Source organism: Gossypium raimondii, chromosome 1 (assembly GCF_025698545.1).
Source record: "Gossypium raimondii isolate GPD5lz chromosome 1, ASM2569854v1, whole genome shotgun sequence".
Lineage (NCBI taxonomy): Eukaryota > Viridiplantae > Streptophyta > Magnoliopsida > Malvales > Malvaceae > Gossypium > Gossypium raimondii.
The window spans coordinates 47261251-47274011 of NC_068565.1; the positions used below are offsets into that span (position 1 = coordinate 47261251).

The 12761-nt window shown below is 31.7% G+C and overlaps 1 protein-coding gene across 1 annotated transcript; it reads right to left on the reverse strand.

Annotated features, from left to right (window-relative positions):
- Positions 1 to 201: 201 nt before the first annotated feature.
- LOC105786157 (lysM domain-containing GPI-anchored protein 1) lies at positions 202 to 3417 on the reverse strand. The gene is made up of 6 exons (XM_012612480.2): positions 2280 to 3417; positions 1703 to 1820; positions 1441 to 1602; positions 1333 to 1364; positions 691 to 961; positions 202 to 485 (listed from the first exon to the last, which is right to left on the reverse strand). Exons 1-6 carry the CDS (start codon positions 2947 to 2949, stop codon positions 377 to 379), a joined length of 1362 nt encoding a protein of 453 aa, XP_012467934.1. The 5' UTR covers positions 2950 to 3417; the 3' UTR covers positions 202 to 376.
- Between the last annotated feature and the right edge of the window lie 9344 nt (positions 3418 to 12761).

Below are 12761 nucleotides of genomic sequence, written 5' to 3' on the forward strand. Positions count from 1 at the left end.
TGATGTCATTTGGTTCGGGAACTAAATTGAACCTTGAAATCAATCTCAAGTACCAAATTAAGAAGAAGAAAAAAACCTCAAATACCAAATTGAGTTTTGAAGTAAAAAACGGATACCAAACTTACCTAGTGGAATTTTAAGCTTTGCTTTGATAGAGTAGAAAAAAAAATTGAAAAGATGAAAAATTGGAAGGGTGAAAAGTAAAAAGATGGAAAATATAAACTTTTTTCCATATTTGATAAGAAAAGAGTATACACGGTGGATTTGAAACCAGATATTTAGCACCTACTGTCCAATTTGTTTTTAGTTAAAAGCTTTAAAAGATCAATCCTATGTCTTAAAAACTTCTGTAACCAATATATTTGATATTACATTTTTAAGCAACATCCTCTGGTGAACCAGAAAGACCAGACCCGATAGGTTCAAAACGAGCAATTCTCTTATGCTGTTCCCCACTAGTATTGTAGCAATAACAAAGACTAGACCTAGCAAAAATTTAATGAACAGAAAAGAAGGCTACTCCCCATTAATTGCACTGAATGAGTAGAAATCAAGTAAATTAACTTACTAGTGCAATTTGAAAGCTCACGGCACATACTGTAATGCAATCATGGCCAAAGTTACATACAATACACAACTGGGACAGGTCAAAAAGTAAGAAACCTTCGAAACAAGGAGGAGCAAACTTACAAGGAGAAGGGTGGGATTAATTTGATAAGCAAAAAAATCATAAGTGCAGTAGGAACAGCAGCAACCAAATTCACCAAAGTTGAAGCATCAGATGTACTTCCGATAGGGGCACCTGCTGGGGCAAGTCCAGGAAGTGACCCAGTAGATGGCACTGTCTTAGGCACAGTTGTTGTGGAACCACCATCTGACTGGGGTGCAGGTGCCGGGGCGAAAGCCGAATCCCGTGTTACATGAGTAGGTGGGGCTAGAAGGGGAGGAAATTGCTGCGGTCCTGCATTATTTAATGGGAATTTAAAATCAGTCAAGAAGCATTCTACGACCATCTGGAAATATTTGTGAAATCAAAACATGAAACTGCTCATGTTCAGCTCCTCAAGATTTGAAGCCGTAAGTGTTGTCATAGAAGCTGAAACTTTCATTTCTTTTAAAAAAGCACCAGCAATGAAGGTAACAAACTGATGAATAAACAAATCATTATTTGTATTTGTAGATGCTAGACAAAAAAAATCTGATAATCAGCACCAGATAAGAACTTCACATTGCATTAGATTGGGGGGAAGTTCAAATCTGTGAGTCACCCTAAAACTAAACAATTTCTTGTCTTGGAGCGTTTTGGAATCAGAAGGTTTTACAAACTCATACCTGGACATCGGGGTTGAAGAGATGATGACAACCTGCAGAACACAGACAAGGTTTAACACAGATGATTGCTCGAACCGTCAATAAAAGCAAGTAAAAGCTGTAGTATACCAAGTGATAATGGTTCCATTAGCATAACCACCATAAGCACAAGAAGTAACATTGCATCCAGCACTACTTTGTTGCACTGTAACATTCCCCAGCTTAAGATTGCTGCTTTTACATTGCATACTTGAACAAGAAACAGCCAATGAAGACGGCATACAGTACAGACTGTACGATACAATCAGTACTGTTAGATTTAGGGAAAAAGAATAATCACAAGCAGTAAAGTCAATCATACAACTAATAAGCTAAGAAAAAGCTCGATTACTTGCGACTCCCGGGCCCACAACTGCACTGGACACAGTGGCTGGCAGTAATAGCATAGCTCCCATTAGGAACAATCATTCCATAATCTGAGGCATATCTAGGAAAATTTGAAGCACAAGCTGCAAGAACCCAAACAAACAACACTTAACTTCCATTGCCTTAGGAAACAGGCATAAACAAAGCAAAAGCATAAAAATATACTACTCAATTCCACCAACTTGTACTCATCAATGCGAAAACTATATGTTAGAGTTGTGTGACTCAAATTCTAAGAGATTACTTGCAAGTCAAGTCAAACAAAATATATCTGCTTGTAATCATTCAAATTCAACATAGTAAATTTTCTTCGCCCGTATTTTTTTTCCGAAAGGGTTTCCAACTAAAAAAAATCTTTATATTATTTATTTTTATTTCTATCTTCTTTGCCATATATTATCATTACCGACTTCTTTGCCATATATTATCATTACCGACGTTCTACTTTCTGTACGCAAGACAAAAACATACAGGAAGAAGGCACTAGGTTAAAATGATTAGAGCATTGCAGAATTCACCAAAACAAGGCAATGGAAAAGTACCTGATAAAGGAACAGCTAGAATATCACCGGCCTTAATAGAAGTACTCCCCATCGCATTAACATTCATCAAATCAGTGATGGTAGTGGAATAACTGGCTGCAATTCCAGCTAAAGTATCCACAGCCTTCACCACATAGGACAGATAAATGGCGGGCAGTCCATTATCAGTCCCATTAAAACAAGTACAGGGCAAAGGAACGACAAGGTTCTCCCCCACATCAAGAACAGAAGGATCAGAAATGGAGTTAGCCTCCTTAATCTGATCAGCTGACACCAAACCAGCATAAATCGAGTCAGCAATGGATGAAAGTGTGTCCTGTGGGCGAGTTTTGTACTTAGTGGAAACGGATTTTCGAATTCCATCAACGCAGGAACAGAGGATAGGTATCTTGAGGAAGAGGTTGGAAGGAAGGATGTGGTTTTCGACGTCAGGGTAAGAGATATCGATGGCGTTAGCTGTTAGGATGGAAATGGGGTCAACCTGGAAGAGGGAAGCAACCTCCGCCACTTTCAAATCAGTGTAGAGATTGTATCCCAGCAAGGCGTTGCAGGAATCGGAGTTTGAACAGGGTTCGATGGTTGATTTTGAAGTTACCAAAGCTACATTGGAGAAAATCATGAAGCATAGGGCAACATAGGAGGAGAAAGAAGTGGGATTTCGGTTAGGCATTGTAAGGTTGCTGGATTCGAGGGGATTCTTTGCTTGTTCCTCTTCGGTTAAGAGCAGGGTAAAACAGAGTGGTGGAAGAATGTAAAAGAACCGATTGAGCTTTGCTTTGCTGCTCAAAGTCACAAGATGCGGTTCTTTCCTTCAGTATGAAACGAGAATTTCGAACAAATAAAAGAGGTTCTTGATCCAATCTAAGGATGGAATGGGGTGGAGTTGAAGGTTGCTAGGGTTTGTTCAGCTGGGTTTTAAGTTTTACCCTCCACTCTCAACAAAAACAGCACCACTCTTTAAACTTGAGAAAAAGAAAGAGTTACAGTAAACAATGTAGCAACTTGAAGGTAAGTTTCAGAATGTTTGGGTTTGGGTTTCTTTGGCGTAAAATGGCTGACAGCAAAGACGAAGTAGAGAGAGAGTGTGTGCGCGTGGAGATGAAGGGGACAAATTTGGAATGAAGTGAACACACACAACACAAGTCAGATTCTCGATCTTGGAGTCTTCAAACTTTATTACCTTTTATACCGTTAAAGACTAATTTGTCCCTATCCTTTTTTTAATTTTAAAATTACTTTATAATGATATTTTACTTTTTAGGGTAAACTTATAAAATATCATTAAATTATTGCTTTTGTTCTATTTTGGTCATTGAACTATTAATTTTTTCAATTTAGTCACTGGACTTTTCTAAATCAAATAATTTGGTCACTCAAAGCAAATTTGGACCTTTTTATTGGTCTAAATAATAAAAATTTAGCCCTTCAATATTTACATATTATATCAATTTGATCCTAAATATAAAATATTCAACAATTTTAGCCCTTAATATTTACAAAATTTGTCATTTTAGTTTGAATTCTAAGAAATAATAAATTTAGCCCTCAAGATTTATAAAATTTGTCAATTTAGTTTTAATTCTAAAATATTCAATAAATTAAATTTTGGTCCTTTACAAAATTAATAATTTAAACTTCTTAACCTATAAATATTAGCTTTAGTTTTCAAAATTTTATAATATTATCCTACTCCAATATAAAATTTTAACATCGTCTTTCAGGTAGTCTATTTTATGCACCCCATTTACCAACCCAACACATGGAGAAGGAGAAAAAAGAATGAAAAGAACACCATATACTAATGATATTTAAAAGGTTACAATTGATGAAGCAAAATTGATTACAAATATCTGATAGAGGCTACAACAACCAACAGCCAACTTATAATAAGAACATCACCAAACGACAAAATGCAATACCCAAAATAGAAAAAAAAGTGTAAGCTCAAGTTGCCATCTTTAGCTTCAAAAAGACATAAAATTATGGGAAATTGATTGTTTAGTTATAGATAAAGTTATGTGAATTTTTTAGAATTCCAATTAAAATGATAAATTTTGTAAACATTGAGGGCTAAATTTGTTGAATGTTTTATATTTAATATCAAATTGATATAATGTATAAACATTGGAGGGCTAAATTTGTTGTTAGATAATAAAAAGTTAAAATCACTTTGAGTGACCAAAATATTTTTATTTTATAAAATTTAATGATTAAATCGAAAAATAATAATCAATGACTAAAATAGAAGAAATACAATAGTTTAGTGACCATTTTATAGTATTACGTTATTTTCTAATGATATGTGTAAAATATATAATCCAAACATTCTGTAAAGATGAAAACAATTCAATTAACTCAACACAAGTGGATATTGAGGTCCTAATGACTACTTTTTAAAATTTCTTTTAAGGATCTTGTACTTGACATGATGGAACAAAACGATTATGTGCCAAATTCATTAATACTTTTTAATGGTGAAGTTGACACCGATAGGCATTAACTTTAGGTAGAGTTAAATTGATCGATCCCATTCTCATATCCTATAAATCCAGTGGTTTCATTAGGAAAAAATGTAAAAATAAAAAATAAAAAATCATTCAAAATACAACTCTCTTAAAATCTTCTCTTCCATAGTCTTATTACAAACATTCCAATAGGCGTAAAGGTTCAGTAACTTATTTAGTGCACATTATTCATAATACATAAGCTAGTGGTATGGTAGATAATGTTATCTTATTGTTGTTTTCACAGTTATTAAATAGATTTTACATATGATTTAAAGAAGATATATTTTTGTGTATGGTTGTCATTGTAGTAAGTTGATATTAATGTTGTGGGTATCATTATTACTATGAAACGTTGAATTTGTTACAAATGTATTATTTCATTGTTGAATATGTTTTATGTATGGTACAAGGAAATTATATTATTGTATGACTGTCATTATAGTAAGTTAGCGATAAGACTGTTAGAATTATTGTTATTAAGATTTGTTCAAATTGTTAGAATTTTTTATAATATTTGACATGTATTATTTGGTAGGTTCAAGATAGCGGATCGATTCTTGACACAATTTTTTTTTTAATGGAGACATGTATTCAACTAATGATGAAGTCATATTCTAATCAGATAGACATTCAACATGACTTTTAATACTTCCTTGGAGAGCATAAACATAAGGATCTTTAGGAAAATGCAAGCTAAAGTATTAAGTACATATCCATCATGAAGTATAGATTTCCAATGTCCAGTAGAAGAGAGTATAAATATATTGAGATGGATCTTAATGATAATGAAGATGTTGAGACAATAGCGTCTAGGCATCGGGAAAGCGAGGATGTTGATGTGGAGTTGTTAATGGAGGTTGAAGATATGCTCAATATTGGGTATTATCAAATTACATGGTCGATTTGCCTATCCCAGTGCCTACATATCGACTGAATGTTTCATCATGTTTAAAAAACCCTAGATCCATCAATAACTGAAATAGATTAGTAATTCCCAGATTACTTTATTGTTACTACATTTGGCATAGCAATTCACTTTACTCTTTAATCCAATTATTTATTTTCTTTAGTTTTTTAGTTAGTCATGCTTAATAAAAATTATTCTTATTAATTGTCTTAGATAGTTTTAAATCAACAACTTGTAGGTTCAATCATCGAAATACTTCTTTCAATAAAAACATTTCATTGTAATTTATTACTTGACTACGATCTCGTATACTTACGGATACGTGAGAAAGTAGTAGTAATGAGTTTTGAGATTTGAAAATTATTTATTATATTTTTGTTACTATTTTTAATTACCACTTTTCACACCAATGAGCAAATTTGACTCAATCAAACTTTTCTAAGCCATTTTGCTTAGAAACTAATGCAAGTTCATATGAATTTGGTGCAGTCCTATCCCAAGAAAGAAAATTTGTGGCTTACCTAGGCAAGGCTTTAGGACCTAGACACACTAATTTGTCTATTTATAAGAATGAGTACTTAGCCATAAACATGACATGCACTAAATGGAGGCACTATTTAAAAGGTATTATCTTTGTGGTATAAATGTATAATAAGACATTGAAATATCTGTTGGAGATAAACATACCACTACTATTTAGAAGAAAAAGAAGGCTAATAAAATTAGTAGATTACAAGGATTATACCATTCAATATAGAAAATGATAAAGTAATGTTGTAGATGCTTTATTCAAATAATATAAAGAAGCTAGGGTTTGCTAAGTTATGATTTCTATATCAATCATTCTTATGTGGGTACATGATATTGAGGGATAGTTCTTCATTGTTGTTGCGGTTAAAAAGCGCTTTTGAGAAGTACTTCAAAAAAGTGTGGTTTGTTAATTTAAAGTATTCTACATTGCTGTTAAAAAGTGTTGTGGGAAGAGTAACACCCCAAACTTGGCCGAGTAAGTTCGACCCGAATTTGCTGTGCCACATTAGCTACTGGAGTGACTCTCTATTAACTCTCAACCTAACCTCTAACACACCACGGATTCACAACATGGAAGTTGTGCTAAGTTTCACACATTGCAGCGGAGTGTCATAACACCATGCATATAATATAAAACATGCGAGCTTATAAAACAATTAGAGAAAATGTTCGCATATCAATTTACAACATCTTAAGGGTTCACAAACATTACTTAATCATAAGTTCGCATAGCAACATTCATCGTGAGTTCACACAATCAACCTATGTTCGCATACAGTAATATAGGTTCACATGCTAACATTCATTATAGGTTCGCTAAATAAACAAACTTCTCAACAAAAGGAATTGTACATGCATGGGTTATCATACTATAATAGAGTTCGCATAAATACATATATGGGTTCGCTAAGTAGTAAAGCTATCGTTAACAAGGGGTACACAAGTAATTTTTCGGAGTCGCAAACATACAAGGGTCGTAGAAAACAATACTTAGCAATAAATCTGACTTACAATTTTTTATAAAAGTTAAGGTAATATAACGTAACACTCATGCATGGAAAACATCAGCTTTAATCATAATAAAAAGATAATTAAATAACAAATGTTTTACTTTAGGGTTCGTAAAATGAAAATAATCTTAAAATTTCAAGGAAAATTATTTTAATAACAAAATTAAATTATAATAAGTCTAATCTCACATAAATAAAATCTCATCGCTTATTTTCCTAGGTTCACCGATATCTATTCAGGTATGAGTCTCGCCAAGTCATCTACCTCGCCAATGCCATCCGCAACTTACTTACCTGCGAAGTAAGATAGGAGTGGGTGAGTTCATTGTGAACTCGGTGAATAAGCAAGAATCAGTAAAGTATGCTTACAACATAGAGTTTAAAACGAAAATAGGACTTAGTCTGAAAATTGTGTTGCGTGCTAGGTTCGGGGTGAAGGTGAGAGACCCAATTAGCAAATCCCTCTTGTAAAAAAACATATAAGTTTGAAAACAGTTTCGCGTATACTTACTGAAAATCATACTTAAAAACTTAGCTTGTACTTTTTTGAAATAAATCATAGAATAGCATGAAACATGCTTACATACTTATCTTATCAAAATGGCTAAGGAACATAAAACAAGTTCTCACCCACACTTATCTTATCAGAATCTGTTGGATTTGTGGATCTCCTTATAACGCCTCAGAATTACTCAATAAGTCATTAACATGTCCCATAAGTGTAGCATAAAGCTAAACACTCTCCTGTACACCACCATGTCCCATTGAATGGAGCATAACTCAACATTCTCTTATATCTACACATGACTCAGGGCCTTAACATTCAAAATCACAGAAAACTTGTGGTGAGTATAAAACTTGAGAATTTTATACTATACTTTTAAAATCACAGAAAACTTATCACATAAAGCTCGCAAAAACATAACTTTTAAAACTGTACTTTTAAAACATGCTTGAAAACATAGTCTCGCATAGGAGCATGAGTAACACATATCTTTAAAACATGGCTTAAAACATATCTTGAAAACAGAGTATCAGAACTTAAAAACAGAGTTTTGTAGGAAAACTTACTCTTGAAACTTAGTTTTAAAAACAAAGTTTTTTTAATAACAAGCGGTTCACACACAAGTTACGAACCCCTGAGCATTTATACTGAAACATGATAGGTTAGCACACTTATGACAATTCTTAACCACTCACTGAAAAAGCTTGAGAATTTACAGAAGTTTTGCTTTGCCTTTATCTTTATTGGTAGATGGCCCGGCTGGTTCGCAACATACATAAACATACAGATTACTTAAATAGACAAAACTTACAGAATTCACACATGCAAGTGAACCTAGCTTTCTGGACAATAAACCCTAACAGGATAGAGGCTTAATTGGTTGCTACGAACTTGATTCAAAATATCAATGAGAGAATTCTCATGGAATAAGGGTCTTGGAAATCTTAAGATACCATACTTGACTTAGGAAATGTGTTACTTGCACGAAAAATATTACTAGATACACCATATCTTTATTTCCTAATTTGAGTCTACCTTTGAATTTGATTGGTGAACCCCCAGTTCACAACTTGACTGGCAAACCCCCATTTCCCAACTTAACCAACGAACATTGGCTTGTCAAACAGACAGGCGAACACGACTTCTGACAAACCTCCTTACCACATCTTTTGTCATATATTTCTTACTGATCTTTACTGAAACTCTTTACTAAACTCTTTTGGCGAACTTTTTACTGTTCATTCTGAAGGGCATCAATTTGCCAAAACACTGGTGAACTCCTTGCTGGTATTCATTTGGTGAACTCCTAGTTCGCTGAAGCACTGACGAACACCTTGCTTGCCGAAACACTGACGAATCTTCACTTGCCAAAACTTCCAGATTCGATCTCGGGTTGTTGAAATTAAAATGTTTATTTTAAACATGATGTTGGGAAGTAAAATATAAGTTAGCTTAAATGGTATTTAAATAATTTAATATACTAATACAACAGTTAATATAAATTATTTGTAAAGTTTAATTTAAAAATATAAACCATATTATAGAAAATTAAGATTTTTTTATTAATTTACATGCTCATCGCTAACTGCTAAGTTAAAACTTAAAAAAAAAATGATTGTTATGGATTCATTTAGTTGTAAAATAAGTATTACGTGACAATCAATTAAACTTTTAATTGGTTGGGATGAAATAAATGAAGGTTTTTGATAATTTACATCCAAAACCCAAAAGCTCTTTTTTCTCAGCTTGTAAGGTTGGGTTTAAAAGCTAATTTGAAATGCATTTTTTATTCCAAACTCGCATTGTTCTTCATTTCTTATGGAACCAAAAGTGCTTTAGGCTCCAAACACTAGTTTGAAATACAATGAGAGCTAGTTCTCTTTTGTTGTTGTGATTGAAATGTGTTTTTTAAAAGTATTTTTTTTAAATGCTTTTGAAGGGTGTGATAGAAAAATGTTACGAAAAAGTGTGTTTATTAATTTTAGTGTTTTAATTGCCATCAAAAATTGCGGGTGAAAGTTAAAATATCATTTTTAATCATGATAATGGAAAGTAAAAAAGAAGAAGAAGTTAAGTTATATGATATTTAAATAATTTAATATAATGATAAATGAAATGTAATTTTAAATAACTTTTAAGTAATTAATATAATTTATTTGTAAAATTGATGATATACAAAATATTTTTAAAAAGGTAAATATAATAAATAGGATTTAAATAATTTAATGTAATGATAAATGATATTTAAATATAATGATATATAAAATATAAATTGATCTAATTTTTTATATATTTTAAATAGTTAATATAAATAAAGGTATTTTAATAATTTTCACTTCTAAACACAAAAGTGAAAAGCACCTAAATCAACTTTTATGAGGTGGAAAATCACTTTTCCACTACATTTTGATTGCAAAAATGTGTTCTTCATTACTTTTGCGGTGGAAAAGCATTTTTAATCAAAAAGTATTTTTTTTACCACAATAGAGAACGCACCTAAAGAATAAGGCTTGATAAAAACTAAAAGTACAAATCTAAGAGAAATGGACAAATTCGAATACCAAATTTATATTTAACTCGAAAAAAACATTCTTTGAGAGTTAGGAAAGGGTAAAAATGAAATTTACTTTGTATTTTAGAAAGCCAATTGGTGGACTGAAGCTTTTAGCATCAGTCAAAATCTCTATCTAGAGCAGCACGTTTATGTCATTGGTAGTGTTCCAAACAACCATCCAAATATCTAGGATGTGGTGAGATTGAAAACCAAAGCAAAATTATACAAAAGATTCTACCGTACTGTGGGTGCAATTGGCGGCAAATTGTTTGCCTTCGGTGAGGTTAAAAATAACAATGACAGTAAAATTGGTTATTGTGGCGATGAGATAGAATACTGGAACAATGAGATTAAAAACAACGGTGATGGTGAGATTGATTACTGTAACAATGAGATAGGATACTATAACAGTGAGATTAAAAACAACGGTAGGATGTGTATTTGAATTTAAACGCGACTATAGCATTGAGGTAAGAATAAAAATGACTATTAAAGACATTAAATTAGAAATAATAATATTCTTTTTATCATTATTAGAAATGATATATAATAAAAGTTGTAAATTATTAAAATATATGAAATTGTAATTTTATTTAATAAAATAATATATAGCATAATATTTTTACGGAAATCATGTACCTAAATTTTATTTCCGTAAAGATGTTGGTCCCTATTATTACATCTGTTAAAAAACATTGCAAGCAATAAGAAAATGACATTTTCATTAAAAATCAATTTACCTTAATTTAAATAGAAAATTAAAAAAACACATGTAGCTTCCTAATTGGTTGTAAGGCGAATGTAACAACAATAGGGACCATTGGTTACGAAAAAATAGTTTCCATATCTAACTAAACAAAATACATTATTTAAGATTCAATTAAGCCTATAAAAGTGGTAAAAAAAGGGTAACCAGGCTATTAGTGTGGTTAGTGGAGTGGTTTGATTTGGGTATTGATCAAGCCACCTAAGATGATTCCTCTTTAATTACTTACCAATTCCCCTTTACGTGATCATTGAGGACGAGGACAGGATACATGGGAAGGTAATGCCATGGTAGTTAACGGAGCTGGGCCAAAATTAACTAAGTCAACATCAAAGAATCAGCTAATTACAGCTCCTGGAAGTAAGGTCAACGTTCAATCGAGTCGAATCAAATTAGGTGAAAAAATTTTAAGTTAATCGAATTGATGAGTCTTATTTTATCATCCTAATTCGATTTAAAATTTTTTCGAATCGAGTCGAGTGAAATGAAATTCGAGTCAAGTCGAATCAAATGAAATTGTGAGTTAAATTAAAACATTAAACATGTCAAATTAAAATCTTGTTATAGTATAATTAAGAGTACATAAATTTGAAACCATATATATTTGAATTTTTCCAAAGAAGAATAATAATAAAATATATATTTTAGTTAGACAAACTTGAATCATTAATTAACTTATTTAGGTCCCAAAATTATTAGTCTAGAAAATTTTAAATTTTTTATTTTTTGAAAATTTTATAATTTTTTGTTGAGAGAGACAATTTTGCTTATTTTCAAACTTGACATAAACCAAAAGGATATTTACAACAATATATTATTTGAATTATTTGAACTATTTAAGTTATTCGAATTGTAAAATTCAACTCGATTCGAACTCGAAATTCGAATTACTTATTCGAGTTGATTCATTCGAGTTGACTCAAATAATTTGAATAACTCGATTCGATTAATTCAAAATTCGATTTTTTATTTTATTTTCTCGAATGGAATGGACTGGAATTTTGTTTCCCTAGCTAGAAGATGAGAAATGCAAGGAATGAATGGGCAAATGGGCTAGGGAAGGAGAAGGTATAATTGGTTAAACTTTCAAATGTTTGCTAAGATAGGTGTTGCAGTATTTGGGCAAAAAAAAAATACATGTTGCAATATTATTTGTGCTTGGGAATTAGGGTTATCTGACAGAGATTCAGCTCCCATAATATGTTATGTAAAGCTGATGTATGAAAAATATTTCATACATGAAATACCACTCAAGCCTATCTTCCTTTTTTTGTTCTAACTCTAAAATTTTGTAGGGTAAATTATAAAAATAATAATTTATGTCTGGTTAAGTTAATGTTTTGGTCATTGATGTTTAATTTGTTATAATTTAGTCATTAATATTATTGATTTATAACCTTTTGATCATTGAAATGTTATCCAACATTAGAAGTGTTATAGAAGAAGTCTAACGAGGCACAAATTGTATTGTTAAATACTAATGTGGCTTTCATGTCATGCCTACATAATCTAAACATTTTTTTTTTTAGATTTAACCTTTTTCACTTTTTTATATTGCTTTATTTCATTTTTATTTATTTTTCGTTTATTTTTCTTATTCATTCCTTTCTCCACAAAGCTCCCAAACACTAACCATTCCCCTCGGCCAAACTGGCCACCGCCATTACCACCTCAAACCATCTCACCATGGTTCACCATCACA

Coding starts and splice junctions, on each gene's coding strand:
- LOC105786157 (XM_012612480.2), bottom strand. CDS start 2,949: ATGCCTAACCGAAATCCCACTTCTTTCTCCTCCTATGTTGCCCTATGC. Junction 1,821..2,279: donor TCTAGCTGTTCCTTTATCAG/GTACTTTTCCAT, acceptor GGGTTCTTGCAG/CTTGTGCTTCAAATTTTCCT. Junction 1,365..1,440: donor AATGGAACCATTATCACTTG/GTATACTACAGC, acceptor TGTGTTCTGCAG/GTTGTCATCATCTCTTCAAC.